Raw genomic sequence first — 22,399 nt, forward strand, 5'->3', positions numbered from 1 at the left:
GTCTTAAGCCCGGCCAAAGCGCAGCGTTGCCTCAGGGTAGGTGTCCAGAACCCCCGCAAGTGAGTAAGCGAGAGACCCCACGCTGGCGCAAGCGAAGTCGTTCCCGCTGCGATCTCACGACGGGAAGACCACCGCGCCTGGCTGTCCGGACGTTAACCGTGCCCAGACGCGAGCACCACAGAGGGCTGCAAGAGGGGCCGCGCGGGCGGGCGGGCTGCACGCGGTGCGGGGCGGAGGTCCTTCTCCGGGCCGGCCGGCCGGCCGCGCACACTCCCTCGCGCAAGGGCCCTGCGCTCCGCTCCTGCCCTTCTCCTCTGCCGGCTCTAGGCGTCGATCGGAGCCCCACCCAGGGACTCTAACGCGCCTGACGCCTACGAGGGCCGCTTTGGATCCGCCGCTCCAGCCAGCGGCTCCACCCCTTTGATTTAGTTGCTGCCGGCGCCGTGGGTTGGAGAGAGTCGGCGAGAGGAGCGGCCGGGAGGTGGCGGGAGAAGGGGACGCAGGCGGCCGGGGAGCCCCTCAGCCTGGTGCTCAGCGGCGGCCCGGCAGCGGCAGGCGAACGGCGCACACGCGGCGGCGCGGACTCGGACGCCCATCATCCTCGGCACCCGTACCCGCCTTTGCCAGTCGGAAGCGGCGGCGGGACTCCGGGCAGGCGCTCCTTGACGAGCGCCCCCCTTCGGCGGCAGAGGCCACTGAGACGCCCCGACGGGGCAGGCAGGTGGGTCTCGCTCCCTTCGTCGTCCTTGCGCTTCGTCTGTTATTACTGGGGATGTTTCACTTGGGACGTGGGGAGGTAGCGAGCCGATGAGGAGGAGGAGGAGGAGGAAGCAGCAGGTCGCATTCAGGTCCTTGCCCGTGTCCGTCGCTCCGAGAGCAGAGCGACTTCGCGAGGGACCGCAGGGCGCCCGTTATAAACACAGCAATAATGTAATCGTTCACCCCGCGCCCAAGCCTCTCCTGCTTCTCCCTCCTCGGACCCGCGGCGCTGCATTTACTAGGACCGCTCTTGCGACGCGGCTTCTGCCCTTGGCAGCATCCCCGGTTCACAGCAGGAGCTGCGCTCCCGCCGCTCCACCGGGCGATGCCGAGGGAGGGCAAACGCGGGGCAGCTGCTGCTCTCCGGTCACGTTGAGCGCGGGAAAGAGGCGCTGGTTTGTTTTCGCTCCACTTGAGGATGCTCCTTTAGCAGTTTCCTGAACAGACTTCATCCAGTACACCCTTCCAGCTGTGTTGGATCGCAAGTCCCATCATCATCTTCTGGATGGGCATTGTCAGAGGTGTAGTGCATTGCATCTGAGGAAAGGGAGGGCTCATGACGAACTCTTAGAATCATGGTGGTATAAACGGGGGGCACGTCAAGGTGATGTAGACTTTCATTGCTCTTCCCTTTGCACCTCCGTACCCAAAGTCAAAATACTCCCCACGTGTCTCCTCTAAGGTACTGAGGATCTGGAACAGCAGTTAAATACCCGAATCCCAGTAGAGCAAGGTGACAGGTGACTCGTGTGGAGGGTGACAGGTGAAATTAGAACCCAGCTCTCCCAGAGGCATCTATTGCTCTTGTAAAAGGATCAGTGTGGATCCAAGGAAGCAGTCCAGTCACTGGGATTCTGGTCTCCATCCAGTCGGAGACGAGGGGGGCTGGGGGGCTTGCTTTGTGGCTGTGCCTGGGCAAGGGAGCAACTGGTCTCCTCCAGCAGGGTAGCGGCACGTGGAGCAGCGGGTGGCGGGCTTGTGCCCCTGGCTGTGGTTGGACTACAAACCTCCTTGGCCCTTGCCTGCATAACCAAGGGTCAGGGATGAGGGGACACGCACCCTCAGGTTGCTGCCCCCAGCTTGGCTGAAGGAAGAGATGGAGACAGCATTGCGGGCCATCTCTGCTCGCCCGTGCCTGGGCTCTGCAGCTCTGAACGTGCCTTCATTTCCCTGAAGCCTCTTTTAGGAGGGTGCTGCATATTCCTGGAGTCAGCACTTCTGCCTGCAAAGCCGCTGGAGCCAGCCGAGTGGAAGGAGGCCAGGCTCGTGTGGGACGGGGGCATGCTATTATTTTGGGAAGGGGGTTTGGAGGGAATATGGGATCCGCTTCCTCTCCTCCTGTTTTCTTTGCCTTTAATTTTTCTGTATTATTACACAGAGCAGGACTGGGATTTAAAATTGATGTGGCAGGCAGCACTGGAGTTGAAACCTGTCATTATGATAGGGGTGCCATGTCATAGCTTTCATGTGTGATTGGCATAGTACTTTATTGGGAAAAGATAGACTCCTTGCCATTGGAGAGCTTGGAGACCGAGGGTAGGCAACGTGTGGGCTTCCAATTAGCCGTAGCCACCAAAGCCAGTGGGAAGGGGTGAGAGAACTGCAGTCCAGCAGCCACTGGAGGCTCCCAGATTCCCCATCTGTGATGCAGGCCATCTGGTCCAACTCCTGCTCAGTAGTAAAATCTGTAGCATCCCCAGCAGACAGTTGTCCATCCATTGCTTGAAGGGCTGCTATGGGGAGAACCCACAACCCCATTAGTCAATTGGCTCCATTATCACTTTGCTTCCACTATCCTGATGTTTCTCCTAACGTTCAAGTGTAATTTTAGCTTCCTGCAACCTAAGCCCATTAGATCTGGTCCTTCCCTCTGGGACAGAGGAGAACAAGGGCTTCGTTACTAGAAGCATTCCTTGTGTGCTTGTGATTCCTCACTCTGAGTAGTTTGTGTGTGATTTACACAATGTTCCCATTCTCCCAGACCTCTTCCATGCTTTCCAAGCATTTCCACAGCATTTTTTAAAGAGCAAGGGAGGTACCGCATGCTCTGGAAAGGCAAAATAGGAAGTGCATAGTCTTGCTATTCTGTACCACAGCGCCACCTTGTGGTTTTGCAATAGAACATATAAAAGGGCAAGAACCAAAACAGTGAAAAACACATGTAAAGGAGCTAATCTTAACCTCACAAAGAAACTTGAAGTTGAAGCCTCAGTAAAGCGATGGATTAACAGCCTCATTTACAGAAACCAACGTCTTTGACCTCTTTTGCATAATGCCTCTTCAGGTACTTGAAACATATGTTCAGGATCCCGAGTCACTCTTCTCCAGGTTAAACATATCCACTCCCTTTCCTCTCAGGAATCTGTTTTGATACCCCTGACTATTCTTGCTGATCTCTTCAGAATCCATTCCAGTTTGTCTACATCTACCTGCAAATGAGGGTCCAGGTTGTTGTTGTTAGTTGCGAAGTTGTGTCCAACCCATCGCAACCCCATGGACAACATTCCTCCAGGCCTTCCTGTGCTCCACCATCCCCCGGAGTCCACTCAGGCTCACGCCGACTGCTTCCATGACTCCATCCAGCCACCTCATTCTCTGCTGTCCCCTCCTTCTTTTGCCTTCAATTGTTCCCAGCATTGGGCTCTTCTCCAGGGAGTCCTTCCTTCTCATTAGGTGGCCAAAGTATTTGAGTTTCATCTTCAGTATCTGGCCTTCTAAAGAGCAGTCAGGGTTGATCTCCTCTAGGACTGACTGGTTTGATTGCCTTGCAGTCTAAGGGACTTGTAGGAGTCTCCTCCAGCGCCACATTCAAAGGCCTCAGTTCTTCGGCGCTCAGCCTTCCTTATGGTCCAACTTTCACAGCCATACATTTTTATTATTTATTTATTTAGAAAATTTCTATGCCGCCCCATTCGCCGAAGCCTCGGGGCGGCTCACAAATAAATCAATTAAAATACTATACATTAACAATATAAAACAAGTTAACAGTATAAAATAAGTCACCCTGGCCAAAGAATAAAATAAATAAATACTATTAACAGTTAAAATGACGTTTGAATAAAAAGGCAACTGGGAAAACCATAGCCTTGACTATACGCACTTTTGTTGGCACGGAGATGTCTCTGCTTTTTAGTATGCTGTCTAGATTTGCCATAGCTTTCCTCCCCAGGAGCAAGCGTCTTTTAATTTCTTGGCTGCAGTCCCCGTCTGCGGTGATCTTGGAGCCCAGGAAAATAGAATGGTCCAGGTAGTGCAGCCTAAAATCATATTGTCCATTTTGGCAACCACACCACAGTGCTGACTTGTGTTCAGTTTGGGAGTGTGTCCAATCCCAAAATCTTGACCTCAGTCCTAAGATCCTATACTATTGTCAGGTCAATAGTATAGGATATGAATTGGATGGCTTTTGCTGTTCCCTTTGAATTGTACATTTGCTTCTGCTGAATTTCATTTTGTTAGTTTTGGTTCAATCTTCTAATCTATTGAAGTCATTCTGAATTGTATTCCTCTTTTCTGAGGTATTAACTGCCCCTCTCCAGTTTGTGTCATCCCATAATCTGTGTCAGAGGTGTGCAACACCAAGGCTCCTTGGCCATTTTCTGCTCACTCACTCCCACTGTTCTGCTGCTGCTGCTGCACTGCCAAGAAAAATAGCCCTTGTTTAAAAAAGCAAAACATGGTAATTTGCTTCCAAAATTCCTTACCTGAAACCTTCCACCTCCTTGTAAGGATCCATTGAGGAGCACCCTTTGAGTGGAGTTTTGTTATGCAGCAGCCTACAGTTCAACAGCTGACTCACCAAAATGACCATGTGGAAATTGTCAGATGCTTTGCTGGGGTCAGCCAAAAAACAATTGTTTTTCAGTTACTGCTGCATTTTGTATGGTATGGTTGTAAATCTTGTTGCACACAAACCGGGGAGGATTTACCCTAAAGGTTAGTATAGAAATCTTTTAAATAAATGAGTATCAAATGCATAGATGGAGACACTTAACAGCACTCAGAGAACTGAAGGTGCCTTGGAAGAGCAAAGAGGGACAGTTCACTGGTTAGATATCTACATGCTGGGACAATCACAGAGCTGGGTAGGGCTGGTGCATATTGTGGCGGAGAGAGGATGTTTACTCATGAGTGAAAATGCAGAACGAATGATGTTGTCCTGTACCCCTGTGATCTGCATGCAATGATTAGCTGGTTTAGTTTCAGGGTCTGACTTAAACACTATTCTCTGTCTGGCCTTACTGGTTTGGTTTGCTTTGGTTGGGGGTGTGTTTATGCTTTTTTACATTTTAGGTTAATAGTCTTATTATTTATTTATTTATTTATTTATTTATTTATTTAATATATTTGTATGCCGTCCTTTGCAAGAGCCTCAGGACGGCTTACACAAATAAAGGGTGAAGGATTTAAATGGTGAATGATCTACTCCATGGTTAATTTGAACTAGCATAATCAGGACTGGACTTGAGTTTAGCATTAGGCTTTCCTCTTGTGTGAACAAAGTCCGGATAATTCCAAATGCCTAATATGGGTAAGTTCACTGGGGCTGGAGAGTGTCCTTTATAGTGCAGAGTGTTGCATAATAGAAACTGAGCCAGTGCTGCATAGTTTGTTCTGCTCTGAGATTTGCCCGAGGCATCCTCGGTCTTATCTGCTCTATCTCCCTTGCCCTCTGCAGAGAGGATGGAGGAGGCTGAGCAGTCAAGAGCATTCTCTCACCAGCTGACTTCTCTTCGGCTTGTCACCCAGTCCATGTACAGTAATAAACTTTTGCAGGCTTCAAGCAGTTTTTCTGGCATTGCTTCCATCCCTGGCGGAATTGTAGCTTTGCATGTTTCATTTTAAAGGCACAATGTGTACTTCTTGAGCTGCTTTGGAGAAACGATGAACCTGTGCCTACATTGCTAATGAGGATTTGTTAAGAAGCATCACTTTGAGACATGTAGGTCCTAACACTGGGAATGCTTTCCATTTTCAGCAAGAAGAGGACGGATGTGTTTTCCGCTCGCTGTGTGCAATTGCCAGGTGCCACAGCTTTGAAGTGGGAATTCATTCCATAATCAGCGTCATAAGATTGCACCAATCTTGGATTTGTCAGATTGTCACGGGTGTGATGACACCAAACTTCTGTTTTTAATGAGCCTCATAAATGTCACTGGAAACGCCCAAAACACTCTTCATCATCCAACCTAGTTGGAAGGTTGGAGTTGCTCTTAGAAGATTTGGGTTCCATAGTCACAACCCAGTCTTAGTTGGGGCATAAAAATGTGGGAGTTTTAGCCTTCGGGACTCAAAAAGCAAAAAGATGGCAACTGCAATAAAAACGCCCTGTGAAAATCTGGTGAACATGAAGAAAATTTGCACATTTGGCAATCCTTGAAGGACTTGGTCTGCATGCCAGTCTGCATTGCTTGACAGAACAATGAGATGCTGCTTCATCCTGTAGGTTGGTGGCAGGGCTGATGAGGGTTGAGCGCCACAGGAGCTGGGAAATCACTGCCTGCACTGGCATGCAAACGCGCCTCCAGGGGGCGGTAGTGGACATTAGAAGCAGGACTAAATGGCTTTTCTTTTGGGGCTTGGCTACTGTGGATGTGTATAGCCAAGCCAAGGCGGGTATGTTGAGCTACAGCATAACTCAAACAAGCAAACAAAAACCCTGCTGGACAACCTTCCTGAATTGAGTTCCTCCAGATGTGTTGCACTACAATCCTCACTACCCTACAGGGGTTGGGGATCATGGGAATTGCAGTCCCAACACACCTGGAGGGTGCTGGTTTGGGTAGAGCTGCTGTAGGAAGACAGTATCTTAAAAGCAGTGCATGGATGGATTCACTGACCTTTCCATCTGATGCAACAGCCAGGATATTTTATATTTGGCTTCCTTCTTTTTGTTCAAGTGTGTGGAGGCGGGGGACTGGCATGTGGATCTTTTTCTGCTCTCCAGCAGGAAGAGAGAGAACAACAAGTGTGCTTATGCAGCCACATACAGATTTGAATGGTTCTGTCCAATTCCCTGTACCTGTTGAATTGCCTGCTGTTATCCTGAGGATTCTACTCAGGCATTGACTGGGTGGGATGTGAACCTGGGCCCCTTCTGCCAGGGTGATTCCGCTTGGATTAGCCATCTTGGCACCTCATGATCCATAGCGGCGATTATCTAAACACAAGGTCTGTGGCTGCGTTGGTTGAGAAATGAGGATCTCTGGGGGGACATGCCTGATAGCAAAGTCCAACCTGAGCATTTACCTACAGAGGCTGCAGGTACTTTATTTTCCCCTTTGGTGCCACTTTTCACCTGTGAAAAGGTGAGCTGTCAGAGCTCATTCAACCCAAAAGGGTGAATGAGCCTAGCCCAGAAAAGCAGGGCGGCATCTCATGCACTCCTGTTGCGGCAAGACTGTGAGCGGTTTCGAGGGGACTCAGGTGTCCGGAGAGTTTGCCCCCAGTTTTGCATTTATTGCCAAGATCTTACTACCTTGGCAACAGGCAAAAGTGTAAGCCACCCTGTTTATGGGCACTTGAATAAAACATTATTCAGATGGGATTTAGAAAGGCTTTAAAAATGGGGGGTGCAAGAAAGGTTGTGTGTGTGCATGCATGCGTGCACACACACACAAGTGCTAGGCAGAGAAGTTATTAAGGGAAAAAGAGGGAGTGCTGTGCAGTGTTTTTTCATTGTCAGCACTGAGCCTTCCATTCAGAAGCCCCCTTTCCCTTTCCTGCAACCATCTGGCTTCAGTGGGGAAGTAAGTATAAATTATTTTCTTCTCCTTTAAAAGAGATGTGGTATGATCAAGGCCTTGTTAAGATCATTAATTTGTTATGCCAATAAAGGGTGAGCTCTGTGGGCTATATGAACTGTGCAGAATTTTTTCTCATCTGCTAGTCAGTCTTGAGGAAGGTGATGGTAGCCCAGGGTACCCCCAGCCACTCGAAATGGCATCATGTAGTATCATACGAACTTCCCTAGAAGTAAACTCCACTATGGATTGCAGCCTTGGTCATTCATCTGGCTTCTAGCTTTCACTTTCATCTATGGCCCAGTTACTTTCATGGGTAGTGGCAATGATTGATTTTATTTTTATTTATTTGATTACATTCATATCCTGCCTTTTGGCTGTAACAAGGAACTCAAGGCAGCTCCTCTCCATTTTGTACTCACAACAACCCTGTGAGGTAGATAAGGCTGAGATTCAGTGAGGGGCTGATTAAGATCTTAGCAACTGAGTGGATCTCTTATTCTCTCCTCCTCCTTCTTTTGAATGAAAACTTGGGCACCTGAATTAGGACCATTCACAGGATTGTGGTGCTTGCCCAGCTCTGCCTGTGCGGCTCCAGTCCCTTGCTTCTGAGCAGTAACTGACAGCCTTGCATTTCCAAGCTACAGCTCAGCAGAGTGAGTAGCAGCCCAGCCTCCATGAGATTAACATTTGAGCACTGCAGTGCTTTTGGGGAGGGGGGAGGCATGTGCTTCTGGCAGTGGAGTTTGCATGCTCTGTTTTTATCATTCGGGGCATTTTGGTACCTGGTACTACTACTGAAGAGTAACCTGGACTTGGTACTGAGGCTTTCACAGCTCTCTTGAAGTCGAAAAGGAAAGCCCGGATATGTATGGAGGCATTCTCTGATCCAATAAGCATATTAATCTTGCACTTCTCACTGAATGGAAATGAAGAGATGATGGTTTACCTGCTTAAAACCTTTCTGGCTAAGCTCAGCTCACCCCTAACTTATCAGGAGACAGAAACACACCATTGTGATGCTGCTCAATCACAGCCCTTGTTCCCTGCTGCAATTTTTATTCAGAGCAAAGCAAGAGAAGCCTTGGATATACTGGACAGAATACCAGCATATACCCCTCATGATGCAATTGATACATGTTGATTTAATTTCTGCCTGTGGGGTTTGGTTGAAATAAAGCTTGCTACGGCTGCAATTGAACGCACTTGGATATAAGTGTCATTCTAACTAGAGCAATATAGCAACTGATCACCCAGAGCTAAATACGTAAGTCGTCTGCTGATGCGAGAACAATGTAGACAATAGCTCCTCATTGTCCAAAGACAAATATGCAATTCTTGGTTACGAAACCTTGTAGTTAGTCGCTCCAACTTTCCTGTGGACACTACAATTACTCCTTTGCAGATAACTTTACTCCCAATGCAATAGCAAAACAGTAGTAGATGGCAAGCTCAGCAACTGCAGTTACAATAGAAATAGAACAAATACCTGAGATGCAAAGTTAGAGCCCCAACTTCTTGCTAATCAATCATGCTCATATTATATAGAATTTCAGGTGAGAAGCCATAATGATTATTCCCCATCCCCAGGAAATAAACTGATCCTCTTAGTTGCCCCCCAAGTGATGAGTCCATTCCAGCTTGTTCATGGAGGTTGCACCAGTGTCCAGACAGAGCAGGGCTTGCCAAGAGAAAACAGAGCTCCTCAGCCTCCTGGTCTGGGGCTGAATCCAGGTGGGGGTCCAGAAGGTATGCAGAAATCCAGGTCCTCTGTTGCAATATGGATTTATCAGTGAAATTCTTTCCTTGGGTGTTGCTTATCTCTAAACAAGACTTTCCCTTCCAAGCCCTGAAGTGATGTGTACCTTACTGGTTGAACAGGAGCAGAAGATAGGATGCAATCTTCATGTTAAAGGAAAAGAAGGCAAGGGAGTTGCGACAATAGGCAGGATTGCCTGTGGCAGCAAGAGGGCGGAAACGAGTCCAGTATCCCTGTAATACTGAGTGGCTGAGAAGCAGTCTGGTGGTGAGAGTAGGGTTAAGGCTCTGACCGCTAAGGAGAAGCTGGTAAATATGGCAGGGCTGCTGGTGGCGGCAGTAGGAAAACTGGTTGAAGGAAGCCCCAATGGCCTTATGAGACTGGTGCCGAGGGCCGACTTAAACTGCAGAACGGTGGGATTCAGTGCTGTTGCCAAATTGCATAGGCTGCACAGTAAGGGAGAGGCACAGATCTTCTTAGTAATCTGCTTAAACCCAAGACCGTCTCCTCCTGCCATCAAGAACACAGCATGCATGGCCTTATTGCCACCTCTGTGCTGGGCCAGGTGCAGCAGCGTCTCACCCTCCGCCTGCAGTCATCCCTTACCACCAGCAGTGCTGTAAGGCAGGAGGTAAGCTGACTTGTGTGACCTACTTACTTCCCATGGTCTTCTGAAAGGTATAAAGCATCACTCCTCTTTTATTAAGGCATCTTGTTCTTAAGGCACCATGAAGCTTGTGCCCCATTCCTTTCTGCTTTGACTGGCATCTTTTGTACCTTGGTGGGTCAAAGCAAAGGCCACCCGGCTTCTTTGTAAGCACTACAAAATGGCTAGCGGTTGTCCCTCTCCTCTCCCCTGCTACAAGGAGCACCCCGGGCTGCCTCTCGTATTGCTAAGGCAAGCGTCTGAAGCTGGACAGTCGCCCGCAAGCCTTGCTCATACCTTCCCATTCAAGTGCAACCGTCTTTTGCAGCCCAAAGTATGGGGCTCAAGATGACAAAGCCAGGGGAGGAGCCGCCTTTGCCCAACGGGGAACGGGCCGCTCTCGGCTGGCCTTCATCTTCCCCCCTTCCAAGGGGGAGTGTTGCAGAGCGGTACCTTTAATACGTTCTAATTAGACGTCTGCTGGGAGGGAAGCTTCACAATCACAGCACAAAGCCTTTCCCTGCTGGAGCTGGGAAACCGTTCTGCTCGAAAAAATTTTGGCTTTGGCTCAGGCAGCAAGGAATTCTTGCGTGCACGAAAGGCAGCAGAGTCCATTTCCAGGCTCCATTCATCCAGTCCGCGTAATTATCATAAATTTATATGCTAATAGCAATCTCAAATGTCCGAGTGCTTGTCCTTATGTAGCCAGACCAGCACCATCCATGAACAAAAGGGAGATACTGCGGCAGACTAAAAGAACTTTAGTCTGGGGAATGGGGAGACCAAACCAGTGCAGCGAGGCCTGAGCATGCTCTGCTGGGGGACGGAACGTGGGGAGGGGGAGCACAGTGGAGAGCCCGGGATCCTGAAGCATGTCATGCTGCAAGATTTTATTGTCTACCTAATTGTTGTTCCATGAAAAAAATTGATAATTGTGGCTGTTTCATTTTGAAAAAGGCACTTAAGGGAAGGTATATAATGTAGAGGTGTATAAAATGGAAAAGTGGACAGAGAGGCATTTTTCTCTGAGTTTTATCTAGAGTTTCAGAATTGGCCGCCACAAGATGTAATGATGGCCACCGACTTGGAAGGCTTCCTGCTGGGACACATGGGAGGAAAGTATTTATATCCTGATTTTGGGCTTTCCATATGCAGCTGCTGGTGGGCCCTAGTGGGAACCAAATACTGGAGTAGCAAGAGATTTGGTCTGTTTCATGGTAGCACTTCTTACATTCTAATGCAAGAATATCTCTCCACAAATCTGCACACTTTGCAACTGGGGCATATTCCAGGTGTACAACCCAGCCAATGTATTAGTTAAGATTACCTAGAATTAATTAAGCTACTCTTTGAGGGGATTGATTATTCTTCTTTTGTTTTCCTCCTCTTGCATAGTTTAAGAGGCTCCCTGGAAAGGGACTGCTGCGCTCCGGCTGATGTTTGCACAGAGTTCATTAGCTGGCACACCAGCCATGGAGCAGTTAGCAGAAAATCCCCTTGCATTACGGCAGGGCTTACACAGCATTTCCGTAATTGCTGGAGGAAGCTGGCATTGCTTAATTGCCAGGGATGGGAAGAAATAATTGCAGCAAACAAATGGGCTCAGAGGTGGCCATCTCTGTGTCAAAAGACCAAGCTGGGGAAGACTCATTCAAGGGAAATGCTAAAAAGGATTGAAGTAAATAAAGGCATGGAGAAAAATGGAGGAAAAGGTTGAATCTACTGTCTTTGCTGGGGGTTTGGATGTCAGCCTTGCTTTTTCACACCAGAGAAAATTTACTTTTGTTTTTGGCTTCTCCTGTGCAGTGGGGTAGATTTACCATGGAGTTGGCAGACACCTGTGCAATCCCAGTGACTGTGCTTGACATAAGAGAAGAGTTAAACTGTTGTTTGTGCCCAAAGGAGCTGAGCACGCAAGGGAGTGCTGCAGTGCTCTAGCCAGCCTTTCAGGGCACAGGTGTCTCGAAAGGAATCCGTCCTTGCTTCTGAGGTATGAATTGGTATGCCAGCAACTGTGAGACTCCAGCATGGCAAGCTTCTCTTGGTGGCACTGTTGTCAGCAGGAATCTCCCAGCAGTGCCTCTGGCTCAGACCAAAGCAAACCCCAACAGCTTTGTGGCAGAATGCGTAGGGTGGACAGGTGTCCTGTTTTGCGTAGGACAGCCCTCTCTTTGAAGGTGTTCTCTATTTGAACGGCTGCCCTGTTCATTCCAGTTTAAGGTTAATGAACCGTAAGAACTGCTGCCTTAAGAATGATTAGCCCTGGAACAGCAAGTAGGGCAGGTAAGAACATGGGCCCAGACTTCTACAGTATACTGATAGGGACTTTAGTTATAATTCTGTCTAAATTTGCATGTAGAGATATAAATTAGCATATCCAAATCCCTGTCTTCTTCTTGGGAGAATCGTAGGTGGCCCCTTTACATACTTTGCACATGTGAGACCTGGGTTCACAGATCACAGCTGCCAGAGCAACACTGGGCAAGAACCTGGTGAACTCTGAAATGCTGGGCTCAGAACACTTCGGCCATCCGAACTTGCAGCTGGGGGGGTCACAACTAATTGTGGCGTGTGTGGCATCTCCAGCCCCTGGCAGGCATGTCGCTGCTCGGTATTCCAGCCAGCCTGGAGCCGGACCATGGGTACGGTTTGAGATATGATGAGAAAAGTGGGGAAAGAGACGTTTCCTTCCTATTTTGTTCCTGTTGTTCCTCCGAGGCCTTAACACCTCTAGTTCAGGCATCATGCTGTGTGTGTGTTTGGAGGGATGGATTTAATTTTGAGGGAGTTCAATGTTGTGTTTATTTTATTTATGAAATTACATACTTCCAAATATGTCGAATCTTACATCTACACTGGCAAATCCAAAATACTATGTAGAAACCACGGCTTTACCTTCGGCCAAGCTTCTAAACATCAAAGCATTCAACTGCTTGTTTGCTTTTCGAGGAAATTATATTAATGGGACTGGACAGTCTAGTGGCCTGAATCTATGGAAAGGCAATTTCTTATGCATCTTTATTCCATTGGCTGCCTTCTGTGGCATATATTGCTAAAGGGCTATACCTAGGATTCCTTTTTCCAGGTGTGCTAACAAAGAATTTCATCAGAAGCTCAAGGAAAGGCCATTGCTCCGGGGCTGAGCACATGCTTTGCATGGAGAAGGCCCCAGATTCCAGGGTATGTCAGAGAAGAGTCCTTGTTTGAAAAACTGGAGAGCCATGGCCAGTCCATGTGGCCAGGACCAAGATAGATGAACCAGTGCTCTGACTTGGGATGAAGCAGCTTCCTGTGATGCTCCTTAGTGTACTGTCATCATATTGCTGGTTCTGGAGGCCTACTTTGGTTCTGAAGACACTAAGACTGCAGTCTGATGCATATTCCGACTGAAAAAGGGCCTACAGTTCCCAGCATGATGCAATGCTATGTCCTCAGTAGAGTTTTCTGGTAGAAAAGGTGGGGACAGAATGCTGTTTTCCTGCTTTGAGTTATACAAGATGCTATCGGGGCAGCACCAGCCCCTAATTACATCATGGTTGGAGGCCACTGAGGTTTGGCAACTTGCAGTCCCCCAAGTGCTTTGGCCCATAGTTCCCATCATTCCTCACTATGCTGGCTAGGGTTGATAGGAGTTGTTGGCCAAACAAGCCGCAAGTTGGCCACTCCTGCACTAAACACTTGGATATCCTGTAGGCATATACGAGTAGTATTTGCCTTAGCCTTTTACCCTCATACATTCCACATGTTCAATTCCAGCAGTCAGATTAGCTGTTCCAAGTGAATTTATAAAAACATTCCTCTGTCCAACCAACCACACACCGCATTGGAGGACTCCCTGTTACTCTGACAGAACAGTGTTGCTGCGCTGCAAAGTGACTGAACCTGTGCAGTTTCTTTAACATGTGCAGAGTAAAAACGTAAGCTACTGCAAATGGATAGACTAGAACAGGAGCAGCACAGAAGCAGCCCCCCCCCGAGCCCCCCTGTGATGCTGATTTGCCCCGCCCATCTTTGTGCAAAGCCCAGGGCGCAGCCATGGGCTTGTCTAGCCAGTGGAGGGCTGTTTTACGTTAGGGTGTGTGTTCTGTATTGTCCTCGGGTATCGGACGGTTTACGAGCTTTGTAGGACACTTCTGACAATGGCGTGTGCGAGAAGTGCATGGCAAGTGTGCCTTTTGGCTGGAACGATTTGGGTTGCATCCATTGCACTCTACAAAATGAAAAGGAAGGGCACGGTTGCAAGAATGGGATGATGCCATTTTGCGGGGAGGGAGAGGAGGCCGGTGCCCACGCCTGGTGCAAGCAAGAAGCAGCAGCATTCTCTCCACCCCATGGATGATGCAGGCCTTATCCGCCTGGTGCATCTCTGGGCCCATGTCCGTGACACTGACTGCCAGTGCAGATGTGAGATTTAGCAGTGAGTCCAGCCCCGGAAGGTGGATGTGCTCCTCCAGATGTTGCTAGGCTCCAGATCCCATAATTTCATGCGTTCTTGAGTAAATGGGAGTCCAACAGCATCTGGATAGAGTCCATTCCCTACCTGTGACTTAGAACACTGCCCTGTTTGACTCCAGCTCCCTTCCTCCTCAGCCAGGACATTTGTTAGCTGGAGCAATGGGACTTGCAGTTGAGCAACATCTAGAGGGTGGCCAGGTTGGGAAAGGCTGATCTGAAGCAATTACCTTCTTTGCTCTGAACAGATGCAGCTCACTCTGTTTCAGGCTGTGATTTCATAGACGGTATTGAGTTGTTTGCCTCCATGCCCACCCTGTCCTTAGCTGCTGGGGGGCAAAAGACACCTCTCTCCCCATGGGAAAAACTCATTCATTTAAACTACTGAATCAGATAGTCTCTCTCATCCCTCTTGCCTCTCATTTAAGATCAGCCCATGTGGAATTTTAGCTTTGTGCTGTTCCAGATGGTGTAATTTATCTGTGGGAATGGCACAAGTTTTTAACCCTGCATGAACACAAAAGAAACATAATCTTGGTAATGGTAATGGCTAAAGGCCCCAAAGGTTCTTTCACTTCTGTGTGGGGGTGCCATATGTTAATAAATAATTGTCCAAATTCTGTCTACCTGTAGGAGGACTGAGTTAGGAGGGAAAAGGCAGGACTCTGGCCAGAGCTCGCCCCATACGTAAACAAGAGCCATTGAGATGCTCTGACCTTGGTTGCCCTGCAAACAGATGGGCTTCCCCACCTTCCCTTTCTTTGACAAGCCATACTTGTCCTGACTAGGAGAAGAGCAAGCTGGCTTTTTGCCTGGTTGCAGGAGCTTCTGTGTGATGCTCAGATATTCAGGTGTGGAGTTTCCTGTGGCCATGAGGCCCTTCCCAGCAGGTTGTGCTGAGCAGCCTTCCTCTAGTCCTTTCACTGGATCAGAACTGTAATGGCCGAGGCTCTCCATGTGATGGCAGGATAGCAACAGCGCGTGGGAGCCTTTTGTCCTCCCAGATATTGATGAGAGCCTAAGAGGTGATTTGCTGGTCAAGGGATATGACAGGCTCTTGGTCTCAAACATAAAGACAAAAACGGGGTGGCTGCTTCTTCACTGCGATGGTTGCACGCCAAAAATGTTCAGGTAAGAAACTGATGGGGATCTGGATGCCTCACTTCCCACCATTACACAAAGTCTCATTTGCAGCGTGGGGTGTCGTAAATCGCTGGAAGAGGGGGAGAATTTCCCTTGCTTTGCTGAAACAAAGCACCAGAGTCCTTTGCTTGCCTGTATTAATCTGGACCCCTCCGATCTGGTTGGGTCCTAGAGGCATGTTGGACTCCAGTTCCCATCATCCGATATGAGGATGGCCGTGTCAGTTAGGGAGGATGAGAGTTGTACTGCAACAGCTCTGCAGGGTGCAAGACTGAGGGAGGCTGGTCAGTTTAGCTGCAGTACTAGCTGAATTGCCTGGTTGCTTTTGTTCCAGGCTTCCCCAGCTCTGCCAGTTCCTTATGGCAGAGGAATAATAGCAGAGGAAAGGAATAATGGGTCATTCCTGTCATTCTTTATCACCATCCACTGCTGACCGATGCTTTCCTCGCTCGCCCCTCCCCTTTGTATAGATGGGACGGCATGGGGTGCCAGTGGTCAACTAGCCTCCACCCGCAGGATGCCAGCAACCTCTGTGACAGCACCTGTGATAGCTGTGAGAGCAAATCCAAGGTCTGTAGATCCTGAATGTGTGCCCACGTGCATGCGTGTTGGTGTGCATGTGTATTTGTACGTGAATGCGTGTGAAAGCAAGTGAGAAATGGATGGTGCTAAGGAAAAGCAGGGCGGATTCCCAAGCCTGCACATCTTCCTGTTGTTGTTTGTGTTATGGCACAAGTCACTCTACACTGAGAAAGCACGTTGTCTTGCTTATCAACCTGTGTGCTCTAAGGAAAAACCTGGTCTTCTAGGGTGCCATCACCATTTCTTCAGCCAAACCTCCACAGTGATTGATGTAGTCTTCCATACTATAACCGCTGACCCAGGAGTAAGCCCTGTTGTACACACTGAAACTCGCTTTAGAGTAGCCATGTACAGGATGGTGCTTAAGCTTCATTTCTTCAGTTGTAGCAATGCCACAAAGCAGGTACTGTTTGTTCAGGTATTGTTTTAGCTGTAGGACTCAAGGACCCTTTCATAATAATCTTTTTGAGGACATTTATAATAATTTGGCACCAGGGTTGTTAGATGCAGGATGCATGCATAAACAGGTTGTGTAGAAAGCTCAACTGCTATTACAACTTCTTTTTCCTTCTTGAAATAAGGGACATCTCATTACCATGCAATAGAATAAGTTACATGCTGAACACCAGTTTGACCATTTGCCTCAGGAGACAGGACTGTCTCCTGAACGAATGCAGCACCCCTTCCATTAAATGTGCAAAACTTCCTACCTGGGTGCTTGCAGATATAATGGACTACAAACCCCATGCTTCCCTGTGAGAAAGGCCAAAGTTGCATACCCCAAGATCCTTATTTATTTATTTGTTTATTACATGTTTATACCACCCCATAGCCCACAGGACAAAACTTATAACAACAATAAAATAAGCCATTATAAAGCATTAAAAACAAATCAAAACCAAATACACAAACTTGCCAACTCATGGTGATTGGATGAAGTTAATACACGGCATAGCAGTTCAGATAAAAACAATATTTAAGACGATCTGCCCTTCAAAACAACTGGTAAATAAAAAGGTTTTCACCTGGTGCCATCAAGAAAGCAATGGCAGCACAGACACAGTTCCGTGGAGAGCATGTTCCAGAGGTGGAACTGGTGGAGTGCAGGAAAGGCGTTCCTTCGGGTAACCTGCTCCAGAGCCATTTAGGGCTTTAAATGTTATCACCAGCGCTGTGAATTGGGCCTGGAATTCAACAGGCAGCCACCTCTGAGGGCTCAGCATAAAACTCTGCTGCAGTTGTAGTTGCATCCCTGCAGAAGTTACTGACTCACCACCAGCATCACGCAGCATTGGTGCTGAGTGATGCTAAGCAGAATAACCTCAGGACTAGAAGGCTCAGAGTGCGCCTCAAAAGTTGCAATAGAAGAGGGACCCTTTTGGGGCATTGGGTTGAGGATAAGTTAAAAATAAGTTATGGCAGCAGCAGTGGAAATTGTAAGGGAGCTCTTCTTACTCATTACCCTCCTTGTTCTCCCTTTCTCAAAGGAGCTTATGTTGGGGTACCAGTCCACTCACCCCCTTCTCAGCATCCTTGTGAGTTTGGCTAAGAGAGAGTAACAGGCTCAGATTGGTCAGCTTCATGGCTGAATGTGGATCTTCCCAGTCTAAGTCCAAAACTGTAACCACATTTTCTACACTGACCTGCACCATAATGGAGAATTTGGGTTCATTCAGAGAGGACTGCTATCCCTTTCTGCTCCATACTTGGAGCACCTCAGGAAAGCTCCCTTCAGCCCACTTTCTTTCAGAATGTGACCTGACAGGCAGAAAACAGGCTGGTAAACCTGAGAGGAGATCAGTGTTCATGCTGATGGGTCTGTTCCCTTCTAAGGACTGGCCTAGGATTTTCCCGTTCACTGCCTCCCCCCTCCCTCCCCCCATTTATTTCTGTGAGCTGCTCTTGTAACCTGACCTGGCAGACTTTTCCCTTTTCCAGCCACCAGAGGTTCAGAGTCCAGTGCCTGTGGGAGAGAAGAGGCAGCCACAGCTATGATCTTGGCACTGGTGCTCCTGTTGCTGACTGGGAATGGAGCCACGGCGACCACCACCAATCCCCGCCTGAAGCTCTCCTTTCATGGTAAGTGGAGGCAGAGAGGGGACAAGGGGAGGCTGTGGCAGAGACATTGTCACTTCTCAGTGGAGGCAAGAACAAGGGCAGCCCCCGCAGCCTGGTGACCTTCAGATGCGCTGGACTGCAAGACAGGGGAGTGGTCATGCTGGCTGGGGAAAGATGGGAGTGGGAGTCCAGTACACCTGGAGGGCCCCAGGTTGGGAAAAGCTGAACTAGCGATTGGCTGCATTTGATCCTTTGAATGGGGTGAACTCCATCGCTGACATGGCCTTCATTGAGTGGTGTGGACAATGTATTTGCACAGCTGGTAAACAGAGGCCGCGTTGATGTTCTTTGGGAGTGAGTAAGCACTGGAGAGAGATGTGACAGGCATTGTATTGCATGGTGAGTGTTTGCTACTTAGAAAGTTCCATTTATTCCTTCCCCGGTGCACTCTCTTGGTCCCATGACAATTGGGACAGATTGTGCTTACATCCACCAAGTCACAAAGAGCTGTGCATGATCCCCCTGATGCTTCAAACTGTAACTGGGACAGTCAGTTTCCAACCTGTGTTTTGGTCCAGGAAGTGTGGAGTGTCTGGAAAGGAAAAGTCTCTTGGTGGGACTCTGGAGTAACTGTTCCTGTGGACTGAAAACTGGAACCCTGTTCCTATTCACGTTCATAAAATTGGAGACTGAGTTTGCCCAAGTTAGTGGCAGCATTTCTGATTTATTGGTGCTGTCATTGAGGTCTGGACCTGGTCCTGTATTTTGTGGGCAAGCTTCTTTCCAGTTTGGGAAAGCGGTACATAAAAAGAACTTGAGGCCTATACAGTTATGAACACTCTGACAAATGCCAAAATTGAAAGTTTGTTCACTACTGTGTAATGTCACAGGTTAAATGGTGATATTAATACTCTTAAGTTTGTAAAATGAACAGGAAGAATTTGGTAAAGTTTTAATCATTAGCGGCAGTGCAACTGCACTATAAAAAATATAGACAAATAAATGGAGAGGAGTGGTATTAATGACTGTTAATGACAATGGTCAGCGTTTGTAGTCTTGCTGGATCAGACCAGAGTCCACCTAATTTAGCAGTCTTTTTAAATACCTCAGGAAATGCTGCCTGGTTCTCTGAAAGTTGCCCTACAATCCACGAGTGGACCACAGTGGTCTTTCAGCTATGAAAAGTGATAGAAATGGTGGAGGTTGAAGTCTAAAACTTCTGGTGGGCAACACATTGGGGGTGGCTCTTATAAAGTATCTGGAAGCAATTTAGAAATTAAATAGGCTGGTAGTATGACCTGTAAAGGATTTTCTTATTTGAAAGAAGGGAAAACAAGAAATCAGTTTTATCATGCACTCCTGGAGAATTTCATGCTGGAATGGATAATGGAAAGTCATCTAGTTGGTTGGCTTGCTTTTAAGGAGAACAGGTCTGACAAAACTGCCTAACTCATTCTTGAAACCTAAGTAGTCATTCATTTACAAGAGTGGGTACCTTGACTCACCAGATGCTTTGGCCCATGGCTTCTGCAGTCACTAACCATTGGCTCTGCTGGCTAGAGCTGATAGGCATTGTAGGCTAAAACAGCTGGAAGTACACCAGTTGCTTGCTCCTGCTTTACTCATCTCTAATTTTTGAGCCATCACAATTTCAAATGTTTTCCTTCAAATTTGGGACTTATTTTCACAAAAGGTTAGATTTCTCAGATGTATCAGATTTGGTAATGCAGGACAGGGACATGAGAATACATAGTGCTCTGTTGAGAAATTCTACCCAACTCCTGTCAATCGTTTTCACTGGGTTAGTTTGCCAACTAAGAGCTCAGTGCCACAGTGGTGTACATGTATCAACAGTCAGCCTGGACTGGTGTTACATGTTTCTATTGTGGGTGATGGTGGAACACGTGGTCAGGGCAAGTGTGATCATTGGGGAAATTTCTGCTGGGCTTTAACCTCCCTCTCATCAGCCCCCATGCTGCTTCCTTATCTTTTGGCAATTGGCCAGATCTAGTGACATGGTGGAAAAGCTCCTGTCCTGTCAGCCAGATGCAACTTTTGGGTGATTTCACAACTTTGCTTGGAAGTTGCTTTAGTTGGTTAGTTGCCCTATGCAAAGTTGAATCTGGATTGCTCATAGCCATTTCCTTTGGAAAAGTGTCCTGTGTATTTCTGAGGAAGGAGATGAGGAAGAGAAATTTTTCCAGCCTGGAAAGGGAAGGGTTCCGTGTGTGGGAAGAACCAACGATGCAAGCAGACGGGTATGTAGAGGTGATGCGCTCCTTCCATGAAGGCACTCTTTCGGGACCACTCTGGGACTTTGTCCCAACTGGTGCTACTCGGAAAGGATTAGTCATTTCCCTTTTATTCCAGAAACCTGTTTGTAATTTTTATGTGCAGCCAAAACCAGGCAGGCTCACCAAATGTCACCATGGCACCTCAGCCACAAAAGGGTAGCAATTGCTGGCACCAAACACTTCTTTACTCCTCAGGCAGGTCCGAAGCCCGAGGAACAACTGGCTTAATTGCTCTGGCTAGAAGATCTTGTGCCTCATTTTGCCCTTGAGGCAGTTTTGCCATCCCTGTTCCTAAACCAATAGCAAAGGCAAGGCGGCAAGGCTTTGTGGGTAGGCAAGCTGTTTCCAGGGTAACTCCAGAACAGAATGCTGCTGCTTACAAAGACTTATTTTATTTCCCAGAAGCAGAAAATCATAAAGAGTTTAGAGAATGGAAAAGAAGAAATGTTGGCTCCTTTGATCCATTGTAACATCCCTTTTCACTTGACATCCCTTGTTAAATGGGACCAATTGCTGCGTTGTGCATGGGGTAGCAAAATTAGGAGCTCTGGTGACACACCTCAGGAATCATTGCTTTGGGGTACTAAAGCAACCTTTCAAGATCAGATGGCCTCCCTTATACTGGAGGTACAACTCCCATCTCCATTGGCCATACCTGATGGGAATGATGGGAGTTAGTCCCACTCATCTGGAAGGCTGCTCTTACTGACTGAGGGGTTCGTCTGACTGAGGGGTTTGTCAGCACCTTCCGAGCGCCACTGCTCAAATCAAGTGGGATAGGAGAGGAGAGCACATGCCCTCCCCCTTGTGGCCTTTAGGGACCATTTCTAGAAAAGAAAAGTTCCTAAAGGTAAATCATGCTGCTTGGGGGCAAGATTCAGTTAAACTTTGGAAGAACCAGTGGGTCAGACTTGCTGATTTCATTTCCTTTCAATTCATATTTTAAGCTCTGCAGGTGAGACTTAGACTGATTGGATTAAATACGATCTTCCTGCATGGTCCCCCCTGCACGATACATGGCCCCGTAAAATATATGACAACTGGAGGCTAGCATTTCTGTCTGAAAGCAATGCTGATCCTACATGGTGCATTAGGCAACATGCCACAGTAATTGATCCCTTGGGAAGTGCATGGTCCAAGGCCTCATGCTTTCTCCCAAGGCCAAGTCAAAGTACATTCTTCCCTATTCAGATGTATTATTTTTAAGCTGATGTTCTCAATAGTCTGTGAGTGATACCAAAGGGAGGGGGAGTGCTTCCAGTCCTATCAGTTAATCAATACAATTAAAAAGCAATTCGTAAGCAGATGCTAGATGTAGCCCTTCCCTCTCCCCTTTGCCCTCTTGCACAGGTTCTCCTCCTTCCTGTGCTTTCTCCATCCTGCCACTTTTGCCCCAAGCCTAAGGAAGAGTTTGTTCCAGAGGTGAAATGGAAACATGCAGGTGGTAAAACACACAGGTGCGGCAGTGCCTTGCAGGAGAGCCAGGTGCACAGTGTTGTGCTGACTTCTATACAAAGAGAAACAGGCACATAGATTTTTAAGGCCAAAATCCATGAACTCATTCAAGTTCCCTCTGCACTGGTCCGTGCCAGCACCCCGATAGGCTTTGGTTGATAAATGCCAAGTCATGAGAACGCAGAATGAAGCTTAATTTTGATACAGGAACTGTAAGCGGAAAAGGTCACAAGGGTGTGACTTTGGCTCCCATGAAGAACGTGCTCACCAGCTGTGCTCTCCCCAGCGGTTTTCCATGGGCCCTGGGGCTCGGTGTGCGTGTGGAGCACTCTGACTGCCAGGGCAGCTCTGCTCATTGCAACATGGAGCAACAGGAGAGAAGAAGGCCCATGCACACAGTACAAGCTGAATGGGGCGCCATGTTTAGCTTCAGTTACGGCACTGGAGTCTCAGGCTGCGCACGGACCCCACTGGCCTTTTTTGTGAACCCCGCTCAACCCTGCCGTTA

At 48.0% G+C, this 22,399-nt stretch overlaps 1 protein-coding gene across 2 annotated transcripts in view; it reads left to right on the forward strand.

Moving 5' to 3' along the window:
• The first annotated feature begins 461 nt into the window (after positions 1 to 461).
• SEMA3B (semaphorin 3B) overlaps positions 462 to 22,399 on the forward strand; it is a 52,936-nt gene continuing 30,998 nt past the window's right edge. The window contains exons 1-2 of one of the 2 annotated variants that reach the window (XM_044451190.1): positions 462 to 721; positions 18,023 to 18,163. In XM_044451190.1, coding sequence (XP_044307125.1) covers positions 18,076 to 18,163 — 88 coding nt within the window. In that variant the 5' untranslated portion in view covers positions 462 to 721; positions 18,023 to 18,075. Of the gene's footprint in view, positions 722 to 18,022; positions 18,164 to 19,886; positions 19,895 to 22,399 lie in introns of those variants that run through there. The other variant, XM_044451191.1, reaches the window with a different exon arrangement.

The sequence above is a fragment of the Varanus komodoensis genome, unplaced genomic scaffold, assembly GCF_004798865.1.
Source record: "Varanus komodoensis strain SLA01 unplaced genomic scaffold, ASM479886v1 scaffold6_2, whole genome shotgun sequence".
Taxonomy (NCBI): Eukaryota; Metazoa; Chordata; class Lepidosauria; order Squamata; family Varanidae; genus Varanus; species Varanus komodoensis.